The sequence below is a fragment of the Sesamum indicum genome, linkage group LG11 (genome assembly GCF_026168435.1).
Source record: "Sesamum indicum cultivar Baizhima isolate 11 linkage group LG11, ASM2616843v1, whole genome shotgun sequence".
NCBI lineage: Eukaryota > Viridiplantae > Streptophyta > Magnoliopsida > Lamiales > Pedaliaceae > Sesamum > Sesamum indicum.
Window position 1 is genome coordinate 5,353,494 of NC_142667.1, and position 15,251 is coordinate 5,368,744.

General features: G+C 46.1%; 1 protein-coding gene across 1 annotated transcript; it reads left to right on the top strand.

Moving 5' to 3' along the window:
* The first annotated feature begins 434 nt into the window (after positions 1-434).
* Positions 435-1,037, top strand: LOC148785033 (uncharacterized). Its single transcript, XM_088875201.1, has one exon. It carries the CDS (start codon positions 435-437, stop codon positions 1,035-1,037), a length of 603 nt encoding a protein of 200 aa, XP_088731327.1.
* The last annotated feature ends 14,214 nt before the right edge of the window (positions 1,038-15,251 follow it).

A 15,251-nucleotide genomic window follows, 5' to 3' on the forward strand; every position in this document is an offset into this window, starting at 1 on the left:
TGAGAAGAGGTTGAGGAATTTCCTATGGAAGGGTACAACGTCTTGCGGCTACGCAAAGGTAGCCTGGAAAGATGTGTGTCGGCCAGCAGATGAGGGGGGACTTGGGTTCAAGGACATCTCTACCTTGAATCGCGCATTAATGAGCAAGAAATTATGTGATATTATCCAGTGTGACAGGACATCCATCTGGGTTCAATGGCTTTCCTAAGACCGGTTACAGGACACATCAATTTGGACTTGTCCGTGAATATGGAGGTTCTTGGGGATGGCGGAAAATACTCAGGCTCCGTCCTTTTCTTCGCTCTATCGTGGATTACCAGATTGGAAATGGAGGTAGATTCTTTGTTTGGCAGGACCCGTGGCATCACTTGGGTCCAATTATTGAGCGTTTCCCTCGTGGTCCACGCCATCTTAGACTTGAAGAATCAGCTAAGATGAATTTAAGGATGAGGTATGTGGCAGTCCGTGATCTTAATGAGGTATGTGGCATTTCGGGAGATATAAGGATGGCCATGGAAGAATTTAATGCTGGCATTCAGGAGGCCGGGTTATTGCCTCTACCTATGCAAGGTGAATGGTATACATGGCACAACTGCAGTACGACCCCACGAAGTTTATGGAAGCGACTGGATCGGATTCTTATAAATGATCGGTGGCTTGCAAGATTTCCTACATCGTCATATCATTGCCTTACGCCCCAGACTTCTGACCACTCACCATTAGTCTTACATGGGGATACACAACAACAAAATGGAGGTATGTTTCGGTTTGACAATTATCTGGCCCATTCGCCTGATTTTATCCCCAGTGTCCAGAATATATGGCAGCATGAGGTGGTTGGAGTGCCCATGTATGCAGTGTCACGTAAACTAAAGGCCCTCAAACCGGTCTTTAGACAACAGAGGTGGAATAAGGGAGACTTGACCCTTAATGTCCAATTAGCGAAGGGGTTCCTTGAAGAGGCACAAAACATGGTGACTTCAGACAGGCAGAATGAGCTCTTCCTCTTTCTAGAACATTGCTGCCGGCTAGTGTAAACTAAAGCAGTCAAACTTGAGCAAATTATGCTACAACAGAGAGCCAAGTTGCAATGGATGAGGGAGGGGACCAATCCTCCCGGATCTTCTTTCGCAAAATCGCTCAGAGACGGGCAGTGAGGAGGATCTTGCAAATAAATAATGAGAATGGTACCACTCACACAGAACCGAGTGAGGTCGTGCAAGAATTCGTGTCATTTTATCAGAACCTCTTAGGAGGTAACAGACGTCGGTTATTGGTGGATATTAATTACCTCAGACCTTGGGCGAGGCATATACTATCCAATGAGGAAGCTAGCCACTTAACCCTACCTTTCTCACCGAAAGATGTGAAACTAGCCATTTTTGACATTGCCGAGGATAAGGCTCCGGGCCCTGATGGTTTCTCGTCCGGCTTCTTCAAGGCAGCTTGGCCAGTTGTGGGTACAGAAGTTACAAGGGCGGTATTGGATTTCTTTACTACGGGGAAACTTCTTAAACAAGTTAACACCACACTTTTGGCATTGATCCCCAAGGTACATACTCCTATGTCTGTCAATGATTTTAGACCAATCTCATGCTGTAATGTTTTATATAAGGTCATTACTAAACTGCTTGTCCAACGGTTGAGTATGGTTCTGGAAAAGTTAATCAGTCCCTGCCAAACAGCCTTCATCCCGGGAAGAAGCATTGGGGACAATATTTTGTTAGCACAGGAACTGTTCACAGGATATAATCAGATACGCCTTCCCCCAAGATGTGCACTTAAAATGGATATTAGAAAGGCCTACGACACAGTCGAGTGGGACTTCCTTGCTGCAGTTTTACAGTTCTTCAACTTTCCAACTACATTCATTAGATGGATTGAGGAGTGCATTACGACGGCCTCATTTTCGATTGGCCTCAATGGAAAACCTCACGGGTTTTTTAATGGGGCTAGAGGTCTACGCCAAGGAGACCCTTTATCTCCTTACCTCTTTGTGCTTGTCATGGAAATTCTACATTTGGAATTCTTACAACTTATTGAACAGGAAATGCAATTCACCTACCATTGGAAGTGTGAGCCAGCTAGGGTATTCCAATTGGGTTTTGCAGATGATCTCCTACTCTTTTGCAGAGCTGATATGGACTCAGTCAGAGTGTTCAAGATGGGACTGGACAGATTTGCAGAGTGGTCAGGCCTCCAGTTGAATATACAAAAGAGTCATCTTATTCTATCCCGGTCTGCACAAGATAGGAGAGAACAGATGTTAGCAGTGCTGGGTTTTCAAGAGGGGCATCTCCCGATGAGGTACTTGGGTCTCCCCCTAATCTCATCTAGATTGTCTATTTCCGACTGTCAGCCACTTCTATCTAAAATTGATGCACGTATTACTGGATGGGAAGAAATATCATTATCATATGTTGGGCGGGTACAGATCATCAAATCTGTACTTTCAACACTGAGCTTGTATTGGGCATCTGCATTTATCTTGCCAAAGGCTGTCATTAAGGAAGTGGAGAAACGCCTTCGAACATTCCTGTGGAAAGGAACCTCTATGACGGGAATGCCAAAGTAGCGTGGAAAGATATTTGCAAACCGGTTGAAGAAGGGGGTTTAGGAATTAAAGATATTGGTATTCTTAATCGTGCCTTAATGACAAAAAAATTGTGCGATGTCATTAGATGTGACCGAACATCTATCTGGGTTGAGTGGTTGCAGCACGGACGATTACGGAATAACTCCATATGGACAGTTGGCGAACATGGAGGATCGTGGGGTTGGAGAAAAATGCTTCGTCTGCGCAGATCTATACAACCAAGGGTGGAGCTTCATATTGGAGATGGGAGAAGCTTCTATCTGTGGAAGGATCCATGGTATCAACTTGGACCCCTGCTTCCTAGATTTCCACGCGGACCGATCTTACTTGGAATTGAAGACTCCACTAAGCTTTCTTCGGTCATTGACGGAGGCCAATGGCACTGGCCCCTCATCACGGATCTGGAATGCCTTCAAATCACATATACACTACCCCAGATTCATGGAGGCGATGATAGAATCATTTGGCGATTTCCTGAGGGGCAACCCACTACCCAAGCACTTTACCGACTTTTTTGTCCGCACTTCATTTGCCCGCACTTCACTACTTTCGGGATCTTTGAAGATTCCACGCCATTCATTTATCTTATGGATGGCTATTCAGGAAAAGTTACCGACAACTGACAAACCATGGCTCACACATCTTGGTGGGTGTATTCTTTGTAACGAGGAGGCATTGGAGACGCATAGCCACCTCTTCTTCCGATGCCGATTCAGTAGATTATGCCTTGCAGCTGTTCGACGGATTATTCGAGTCCCTTGGCCCAACCGGGAATGGGGAAGGGACGTCGAATGGGCAACAAGAAAATGGAGAGGGAAGCATATTATTAATACAGCCTATCGAGCACTACTTGGATCACTCGTCTACCATATATGGCGAGAAAGAAACTTGAGACGATTCCAGCAAATTGAGCATCCGGCAAACGTTTTGGCTTCTTTCATTGTAGATGATATTAGACAGAGGATCTTGAGTATTAATATGTCTAATTCCATTAGTACAATTGCTCTTTACAGATTGTGGCGTATCCCTTGGCCTGTCGAGGGATAAACCAATTGACTATTGTACTGTACCTTTATTTTCATAATGCAAATTACATTTACCCAAAAAAAGAACCAGCTAAGCTCAGTTCTGTGATTTCAGCAGGAGAGTGGCAATGGCCTACCATCACGGACTTCGAATGTTTGGAGATCACACATAACCTACCGCTTATTCTTTTTTCGGTAAATGTAAATTTCATTAATAAAGAGTAATGGTACAGTACAACATGGTACAACATGGGATTATCAACTGGTTTCTCCCTCTACCCAAGGGATACGCCATAATCTATACAATGCTCGTGTACTGACTGACGATGCTAAGTCAACGCTAAGAATCCTCTGTCTGACGTCATTCATTGATGATTAGTATGCTCAATGTGGCCGGTGTCCGCTCAGTATGATCGAATCTCCTCAAGTTCCTCTCCTTCCATATGTGGTAGACGCACGCCGCCAGTAGTGTACGGTAAGCTCTATTAATAATGTGCTCCCCTCTCCATTTCCGTGTCGCCCATTCAATATCTGTTGCCCAATCTCTATTGGGCCAGTGAAAGCGAATCCTTCTGCGAATCTCATAAAGGCACTGACGACTGAATCTGCATTGGAAGAATAAATGTGGATGAGATTCCGTAGCTCCCTCATCGCACAGTATGCACACCCCCAGGTGGGATAGCCATGATTTGTCTGTGGTAGGAAGTTTGCCAAGGATTGCTAGCCATAAGATGAACGAATGGCGAGGAATCTTCAAGGAGCCCAAAAGTAGTGAAGACCATCCTACTTTCGGCTCGGGGTGAGTGAATAATCGGTAGAGGGCCTGAGTAGTAGGTTGCCCTTCGTCACATCTCCACACCACCCGATCCTCTCCTCCGAAAATAAGCGGTAGGTTATGTGTGATTTCCAAACATTCAAAGTCAGTGATGGTAGGCCATTGCCATTCTCCTGCTGAAATCACCAAGCTGAGTTTTGCTGATTCTTCAAGTCTAAGATGGCGGGGACCTTGGGGGAATCGCTCGATAAGTGGACCCAAGTGATGCCACGGGTCCTGCCAAACAAAGAATCTGTCTCCATTTCCAATCTGGTAATCCACAATAGTGCGGAGGAAAGGACGTAGCCTGAGTATTTTTCGCCATCCCCAAGAACCTCCATGTTCACGAATAGTCCAAATCGATCTCTCACGTAATCGGTCTTGGTAGAGCCACTGAACCCATATAGATGTCCTGTCACACTGGATAACATCACATAGTTTCTTGCTCATTAATGCGCGATTCAAGGTGGAGATATCCTTGAACCCAAGTCCCCCCTCATCCATCGGTCGACACACATCTTTCCAGGCTACCTTAGCGTACCCACTGGACGTCGTACCCTTCCATAGGAAAGTCCTCAACCTCTTCTCAATTTCACTGATGACTTTCTTAGGTAATATGAATGCAGAAGCCCAATATAAGCTCAATGCTGAGAGCACAGATTTGATGATTTGTACCCGCCCAGCATATGATAATGAAATCCCTTCCCATCCATTAATACGTGCATCAATTTTTGAGATAAGCGGTTGGCAATCAGAGATGGTCAGCCTAGACGAGATTAAGGGAAGACCCAGGTACCTCATTGGAAGATGGCCCTCCTGAAAGCCCAAAATATCCAGCATCTGGTCCTTCAAATTTTGAGCCGAACGTGAAATGATTAAGTGACTTTTTTGGACATTCAGCCGAAGGCCCGACAACTCCGCAAACCAGTCCAATCCCTCTTTGAAGACTCTGATGGAGTCTAAGTCAGCTTTGCACAGTAAGAGGAGGTCGTCTGCAAATCCCATCTGAAAAACCTTAGAACTCTCACACTTCCAATGATAAGTGAATTGCATGTCCTGTTCAATTCGTTGCAAGAATCCCAGATGTAAGGCTTCCATAACAAGAACAAACAGATAAGGAGAAAGTGGGTCTCCCTGTCGTAGTCCTCTCGCTCCAGCAAAGAACCCATGAGGTTTTCCATTGAGCCCAATCGAGAAAGATGTCGTGGTAACACACTCCTCAATCCACCTTGTAAACGTAGGTGGAAACCCGAACAGCTGCAAAACTGCTAACAGGAAGTCCCACTCCACCGTATCATAGGCCTTCCTGATATCCACTTTAAGTGCGCATCTCGGGGGTAGGCGCATCTGGTTATATCTGGAGAATAATTCCTGGGCTAACATAATGTTGTCCCCAATGCTTCTTCCCGGAATAAAAGCTGTCTGACATGGGCTAACTATCTTGTCCAGTAGCACACTAATTTTTTGGACAAGAAGTTTCGCAATGATCTTGTATAAAACATTGCAGCATGAAATTGGTCTAAAATCATTAACCGACATAGGCGTATGTACCTTTGGAATCAGGGCCAAGATCGTGGAGTTGACCTGCTTCAGAAGTTTTCCGGTAGAAAAGAAGTCTAGTACCGCCCTCGTAACTTCTTCCCCAACCACAGGCCAAGCCGCCTTGAAAAACCTTGACGAGTAGCCATCAGGTCCCGGTGCCTTGTCATCAGCAATATCGAACATTGCTTGCTTCACATCATCCGCCGAGAGTGGAAGGAGTAATTGATTAGCTTCCTCATCAGTGATACAGTGCCTTGCCCACGGTCTAAGATAACGAATATCCACTGACAGCCGTCTTCTGGTGCCTCCTAATAGGTTCTGATAGTATGAGACAAACTCATGGGCGATTTCCCCTAGATCCGTGTGTGTGAAACCATTCTCATCATTAATCTGTAAGATTCTCCTCCTTACTCGTCTCTGTGCAATTTTACGAAAGAAAACCCGGGAACATTGGTCTCCGTCTTTCATCCACTGCATTTTGGCTCTCTGCTGCAGCATAATTTGTTCGAGTTTTGCCGCTTTAGCATAAACGACTCGACAACAATGCTCCAGGAGTAGATATAGCTCATTTTGTCTATCAGAGCTCACCAACTGTTGTGCCTCATCAAGAAAACCTTTGGCTAGTTGGACATTCATCGTCAGATCTCCCTTATTTCTCCTTTGTAGTCTAAAGACTGGTTTAAGCGCCTTCAGTTTACGTGTCACAGCATACATAGGAATACCCACAATCTCATGATGCCAAATATTCTGCACATTGTGGATAAACTCGGGTGAATGGGCCAGATAGTTATCAAACCGAAACATGCCTCCATTATGTCGTTGTATATCCCCATGTAAGACCAGTGGAGAGTGGTCAGATGTCCGTGGAGTAAGGCTGTGATAATATGCGCTCGGGAATCTTGCCAGCCAGCGGTCATTAATAAGAATCCGATCCAGCCGCTTCCATAAACTCCTCATAGACGTACTGCAATTATGCCACGTGAACCATTCACCTTGCATAGGAAGTGGGATCAGCCCCGCCTCCAGAATACCAGAATTAAATTCTTCGGTGGCCATCCTAATATCTCCTGAGATGCCACATACTTCGTTAAGGTCACGTACTGCATTAAAATCCCCTCCCACCAACCACGGGATGTCAGAGCATTGCTGAGATAGCGTCTCCAGTGCCGTCCATAAATTCCGACGATCAATCACCTCAGATGCCCCATAAACAACAGTGATAATAACAGCTTCATTGTCAGCCATATTAGTAACCCGACAGTGAATAAATTGATCTGCCGAGTCTAAGATATGGACATCAACAATATTCTCGTCCCAAGCTATCCAGATGCGATTACCAACAGAAGAATAATCGACAAACCATTTCCAATGTGGAAGTAAAAACGATTGAATATGCATAACATTATTCAAACGAACACGAGTTTCAAGAATGCCAAGGAAGTGTAACCTGTATTCAGAGACCAAGTCCTTCAAAGCGAGCTGATGGTCTCGTTTGTTCAGCCCACGGACATTCCACACAGCGATGTTCAACATGGATCATCGACCTTGGGGCTGCTTGTGTTAGGACCCCCTGAATGCTCACCTGCATCATCAATTAAATGCAAAGCGTCAAAAGCATTATAAATAACAATTGCCTTACCTCTCTCTTCTTGCTTGGAGTGGTTCTGGTCCACATGTCTATTTCCCGCATGTGCTTTGGGTATATCTTCAACCACTGGTTTCATCGTCTCACGTCCCTTAGTCGGAAGTTGCGGTTGTGCTACATTGACTTTCGGCACATACACATTTACTGTTGGCTTCGTCGGTTTGCGGGTTTTGTTTAGTGCACAATCCTTGTTCGAATGTCCCAATGACATGCACGCTGTGCACTTTGGTGGGAGCCATTCATACTCAATGTCAACTTTGCAAGGTGTCTCCCCTCCTTCTTCATCAGGTGCCATGACAATAATATGTTTATGCAACTTTTGTGTGGCATCAATCATCACACATACACGAGCAAAGTCCAGTCTCGTGCATGCTCTTGTAATCGCGTCGGGGTAAAGGGGCTTCCCCACACCACTTGCTACAGTGCTCAATCCTTCTGTCGTCCAAAATTCCATCGGAAGGTGTCGTAATTTAATCCAGACGGGCACTTGTGTATGCTTCAATTTTCTCATGGCCATCCCCGGTTCCCACTTTTGAAGAACTATCGGCTGCCCTTGGAACAACCACGGGCCTCCCTCAATTATCTCCTCCATATCAAAAACTGTTTTAAACTGAAAAAAGAAGAATCCGTTTGTGGTCGCTGTCACCTCCCTTAGTGCTGGCCAGACCGAATGTGCAAACTCCTTAAGGTGATGATAATATGGCCGTTTGCCCAAGAAATAGCCCACTGCAGTAGATTTCCAACGTTTAGACCCATTACGTACCGCATCTAAAGAAGGTCGCACGACAACCTCTCCGTTCTGCATTGTTGGGGCAATGAATGATAAGGTTTTCCGGGTCGAATGATTAAATGCATGCGCTATTTTGTCGTCGATAATTGTATCCGGGTATGCGTGCAACGGGATGTTTCCAACGTACAGTCCCGTTGGAAGAGGAGCATCATGCATAGCTTGATTTCTTTCCACAGAATTGCTGACATCAGCCCTAATTTTGCATGTGTCAGTGATGATGTCAGCCCTAGCTTTCCTTGTATCATCGATGATGTCAGCCCTAGCTTTGGTAGTGTAATTGCTGACATCAGCCCTAGATGCACCTGTGTCAGCGATGATGTCAGCCCTAGAAGCAGCGATGATGTCAGCCCTAGAAGCAGCGATGATGTCAGCCCTAGAAGCAGCGATGATGTCAGCCCTAGCAGCAGCGATGATGTCAGCCCTAACATCAGTGATGATGTCAGCCCTAGCAGCAGCGATGATGTCAGCCCTACTAGGGCTGATGTCAGCATTGTGTTCCAAGCAAGCCTCCATGTCACTCACCTTCCCCGCCACATCAGCGCCGACATTGTCCACCGTGGCGTGGCGTCCATGTCAGCAATAACGTACACGTCATTATTCGTCGGAATTCCAGCGGTCGCCGGCGAGAGCTGGTTCTCGTTGCTGTTGTGCAAAGCCGCCGGCGAAGGCAAAGGCAGGTTCGCGATGCTGCTGTGCAAAGCCGCCGGCGAGGGGAGGTTCGCGTCGCTGCTGTGCAAAACCTCCGGCGAGGTCTGGTTCGTGTTACCCAAAGCCGCCGCCAAGAAATGGTTAGGGTTGTTGCTGTGCAAAACCGCCGGCGGAGGAGGAGGAGGTGTGATAATTCTCCCACGCACAGCCGGTCGACGCTGAAATGTCGCTGCCATTCCGGTTCCAAGACTCGTCGTCGCCTGAGTTGTGCGTCTCCGGCATACCTGTTTCAGCTCGCGAGCAAACGGGTGTTCGTCCAATCTTTCCGCCGGCAGCCGCGACTTCTCAATCCCAAATCGAGCCTCCCATCGTCGTTTCAGTTCGTTCAAAGCCTCCATGGCCCGTGAGTCGCCATGGTCGAGTACCTTGTGTGCGAGAGTGAGGAACTCGTCCAAGTTGAAGTCGCGTGGAGACGAAGACGAAGACCCATTTCCGCCATTGTTGGCGGCGCGAGACCTCAGTTCCAGATCCGGCTGTTCACCGCCCATTTCTTCTCCATTTCTCGTCACCGGCGTTCCTTCCACCTCCACAGGCGATGGGCTGCCATGGGAGATACCTTCAGTCGCCGGAACGGAGGCGGCCGGCTCTTCTTCTTCCATGGCGAGTTCTTCTTCGCGCAGCAACATTTCATCTTCCTCCCCTCCATCTCCGGCCACCGGACGGCTGTCGTCGTCCTCGCCACCAAAGTCGTCGCCGGCCGGCGCTTCTCCACCATCGCCGGTCGGAGTTTTCATGGGGAAGACAATAGTGTGTGTTATTGGTGGTGTAGTAGTGTGTGTAGTAGGGAGAGAATTTTTAGTGAGAGAATTTTTGCATGAGAATCAAGAATGCATAGTTTTTAGTTACCTACCGCTTATTCTTGGAGGTGAGGATCGGGTGATATGGAGATGTGACGAAGGGCAACCTACTACTCAGACACTCTATCTATTATTTGATCCCCCTGAGCCGAAACTAGGATGGGCTTCACTACTTTCGGGCTCCTTGAAGATTCCTCGTCAATTATTCATCTTATGGCTCGCAATCCTCGGCAAACTACCTACCACGGACAAATCATGGCTATCCCACCTGGGGGTAAGCATATTGTGCGATGAGAGAGCTACGGAATCTCATTCACATTTATTCTTCCGATGCAGATTTAGTCGTCAGTGCCTCTTTGAGATTTGCAGATGGATTGTTTTCACTGGCCCAATAGGGATTGGGCAACAGATATTGAATGGGCAATGCGGAAATGGAGAGGTAAGCACATTATTAATAGCGGTTACCGTATGCTACTTGCATCGTGTGTCTACCACATATGGAGGGAAAGAAACTTAAGGAGATTTGAACACACTGCGCGGACACCGGCCACTTTGAGTATCCTAATCGTAGATGACGTCAGGCAGAGGATTCTTAGTGTTGATTTAGCTTCATCAGTCAGTACACGAGCATTGTATAGATTATGGCGTATCCCTTGGGTTGAGGGAGAAACCATTTGATGATCACATGTTGTACTGTACCATTACTCTTTATTAATGAAATTTACATTTACCCAAAAAAAAATTGAGCCGTTTAATCTTGATGAGTTCTTGAAATTGGCCAACGCTGTCATCGACAAAGGAGACGAGCAAACCATTACAGCACTCAGAGACTTGAAAACTAGATGGAAGGAGCGATTTCGAAGCGTCCCGTCGCTGCGTTCGTTGGTTGAGAAAAGAGATGCGCCGCCACGCGTGGGTGTTTACGTCCGGCTATGAGATGCTTATTGCCGTCGGGAACAAGCAGTGGAGCGCCGGAAACTGATGGGAACTCGACAGATTCAGATCTACAGTCGCCGGTGCCTGAGATTTCGCGACATTCCGCCGGAAATGAACTTGCTTTGCTGCCGCCGTCGACTGATATGGCAGCTCCGGTGAAGGGTGACCGGCAACTCACTAGTCCAGCGACGGTTGGTATTCCAAAATCAGCTGACGTGGCTTCTGTGGGTGACGTGGAGGGTGAGGTGGAAGGTACGGTGGCAGTTGACAAGGATGGTGATGTCACTGGTGATGCTAGCATGACCTATGCTGACATCACTGAAGATGACATCACTGCTTACATCACTACAATGACATCACTGCAGATGCCATCACTGCTGAGATCACTCCAAATGACGTCACTGCTGACATCATGGATGACATCATCCTGCACAAAAAGACAAAAAAACAGATTTCTACTTTTGATTATCGCGCTCCTACGGGTTTGTTCGTTGGAAACATTCCGTTGCATGCATGCTCGGACACGATTATCGATGATAAAATAGCTCATGCATTCCACAATTCAACTCGAAAGACCCTATCCTATGTGGCTCCAACGGTACAAAAAGGAGAGGTGATTGTGCGACCAACACTGGATATTATACGGAATGGGTCTAAAAGATGGATGGCTACCGCGGTGGGATATTTCCTTGGAAAAAGACCGTACTTTCACCATCTAAAGGAATTTGCAAAGTCGATATGGTCGGACTTAAAGGAGGTCACTGGTACAAATAATGGGTTCTTTTTCTTCCAATTCAAATCAATAGTTGCTATGGAAGATGTCATTGAAGGAGGTCCGTGGCTATATCAGGGGCAGCCTATTATTCTTCAAAAATGGAAACCAGGGATGGTATTAAGGAAACTACAGCATACAGAGGTTCCTGTGTGGATCAAAATACGACACCTTCCAGTCGAGTTGTGGACAGAGGAAGGTCTTAGTACGGTGGCCAGTGGAGTGGGTAAACCACTTTACCCGGATGCGATTACGAGAGCATGCACGAGATTGGACTTCGCTCGTGTATGCGTAATGTTGGATGTGACCTCAAATTTACCGAAACACATCATAATTATGACACCGGATGAAGAAGGAGGAGAATCCCCATGTAAAGTAGATGTTGAGTACGAATGGATACCCCCGAAGTGCAAAAGTTGTATGACATTGGGGCACTCTGCCAAAGAGTGTGTTCTTAACAAATCAAAACCAGTTAAACCACCGATTGCTGTATAGACACCGCATGAAACAGCAATGTCTGAACGGAGTAGGAACCATCCTAGGGAGGATGGCGATACAACTTATATACCATCTCGGCCACCACGTTTGCCTGATCGGAAGATAAGCAGACCACCACAAGCTCCAGTGGTAGAAAAGAAGAGAGAGGGCCGTGAATCCCTTAGAGATGCAACAGGCCCAAGTCGAGAGGAGAGGGGTAAGGCGGTTGTTATATATAATACATTTGATGCACTACACATACTGGATGATACAGATGAGTTGACTCGGGGTCCTAAAAACAGCAGCCCCATACCTAGTGATCCATGTTAAATGCAGCAATATGGAATGTACGGGGCCTGAACAAAAGAGATCATCAGTTGGCAGTCAGAGACATCGTTGCTGAGTTCAGGTTACAATTTCTTGGCCTCCTTGAAACTCGTGTTCGATTTAATAATGCAGCTCAAATTCAATCTTTCCTATTACCCCATTGGAAATGGTATATGGATTATGGATCTTCTGGTAATCAGGTGTGGATAGCGTGGGATGATAATTTTATTGATGTTAATGTGGTTGAATGTGGAATGCAATTTATCCATTGTCTTGTTACTATTCGTGCAATTCATGAGTTAGTCGTTATTACTGTCGCTTATGGAGCTACTGAGGTGATTGACAGGAGAGAGTTATGGAATGCCCTGGAAAGTTTAGCTATACAGTGTGCTGATATCCCATGGTTGATTGGAGGGGATTTTAATGCAGTTTGCGACCTCAGCGAAGTATGTGGCACATAAGGGGATATCCAAATAGCTATTGAAGATTTTAATGCTGCCATTCAAAATACAGGATTGCTACCACTACCCATGCAGGGAGAGTGGTACACATGGCACAACCACAGTGCGACACCACGGAACCTCTGGAAAAGACTGGACCGCATGTTGATAAATGATAGATGGATGGCACGATTCCCTAACACATTCTACTCGGTCCTTACACCACGCACTTCAGACCACTCACCGATGGTACTAAATGGGGACCAACAGCAGCAATATGGAGGTATGTTCCGATTTGATAACTACCTTGCTCGTTCACCTGAGTTTATTCCCAGTGTGCAGAATATATGGCAACATAACATTATTGGTACGCCTATGTATGTTGTGACACGCAAACTCAAAGCATTGAAACCAATCTTGCGAGAGCAAAGGAGGAATAAGGGGGATCTATCGCACAATGTCCAAATGGCAAAAGGGTTTCTTGAAGCAGCACAACTACTTGCTAGCTCAAGAAGACGAGATGAGCTATACATACAACTAGAACACTGTTGTCGACTCGTACTGGCCAAAGCAACAAAATTGGAGCAGATTATGTTAAATCAACGAGCGAAGATGCAGTGGATGAAGGAGGCGATCAGTGCTCCCGAGTGTTCGTTCGGAAGATTGCCCAACGAAGATCATCAAGGAGGATCTTCCAGATCAATGATGACCAGGGATCTACTCACACTGATCCAGAAGAAGTTATTAATGACGTTTATCACATACTACCAAAACCTGCTAGGAGGAGATAGACGAAGAGCACGTATTGACATTCGGTTTCTCAGACCGTGGGCTAGGCACATTCTGAGTAATGAGGAGTCAACCGCTTTACTATTACCGTTCACACCAGCAGATGTCAAACAGGCGGTTTTTGACATTGCTGAGGACAAGGCCCTAGGCCCGGACGGATACTCATCGGGCTTCTTCAAAGCAGCATGGCCTATAGTTGGACAGGAGGTGAGTTCGGCAGTATTGGACTTTCTTTAGTACAGGCCGACTTCTGAAGCAGGTAAATACTACACTTTTGGCGCTCATACCAAAAGTACATTCACCTATGACGGTTAGTGATTTTCGGCCCATAGCATGCTGTAATTTGCTTTATAAGATCATTGCAAAGCTCATTGTCCAATGGTTGAGTGTGATAATGGACAAACTGATCAGCCCATGCCAAGTGGCATTTGTGTCGGGACAGGAACTTTGGAGATAACATTATGCTAGCACAGGAACTTTTTACGGGATACAACCAGACTTGTCTACCTCCTAGATGTGCTCTGAAAGTAGACATCCGGAAGGCATATGACACAGTGGATTGGGATTTCTTGATAGAAGTTTTGGAGATGTTTGGGTTCCCTATCACGTTTGTGAAGTGGATTGAGGAGTGTGTGACAACACCTTCATTCTCTGTTGGGCTAAATGGGAAGCCCCATGGATTCTTTCGAGGAGCCAGAGGACTTAGGCAGGGTGACCCTTTATCACCCTACCTATTTGTGCTTGTGATGGAAGTCCTACACTTGGGCTTCCTACAGTTGATTGATCAGGAGGAGTTATTTTCCTATCACTGGAAATGCGAGGCAGCCAGGATCTTTCAGTTGGGGTTTGCTGATGATGTGATATTATTTAGCCGTGCTGATATGGAATCTCTAAGAATCTTTAAAGCAGGTGTGGATCGTTTTGCCGAATGGTCGGGTCTTAGACTGAACGTACAGAAAAGCCACTTGATTATATCACGCTCAGCACAAACATTACGTGAGGAGATGTTGGCACTACTCGGATTTCAGGAAAGGGTTCTTCCAATGAGGTATCTGGGGTTACCACTTATATCGTCTCGACTAACTATTGCAGATTGCCATCCACTATTACAGAAGATTGACAAACGGATCGCTGGATGGGAAGGTACCACTATATCTTATGCTGGTAGAGTACAAATTATTAAATTTGTACTTATATCACTGAGTCTTTATTGGGCATCGGCATTTATATTACTGAAGAAAGTTATTAATGAAATTGAGAAAAGGTCGCGAACTTTCTTGTGGAAGGGAACGACGAATAGTGGCTATGCTAAGGTTGCGTGGAAGGATATATGCCGAGCTAAGGAGGAGGGAGGACTTGGATTCAAGGATATCAATACCTTGAACCGTGCATTGATGACAAAAAAACTATGTGATGTCATTAGATGCGACAGGACATCGATTTGGGTTGAATGGCTGTACAAGGGACGCCTACAACACACCTCTATATGGACGATTACAGACCATGGCGGCTCATGGGGATGGAGGAAAATCCTTCGATTACGGATGTTTCTCCGAACCATGGTAGACTACCGGATTGGAGATGGGAGGAATT

Bases quoted from the DNA above. Each gene is read 5' to 3' on its own strand.
- LOC148785033 (XM_088875201.1), top strand. From the start codon at position 435: ATGAATTTAAGGATGAGGTATGTGGCAGTCCGTGATCTTAATGAGGTA.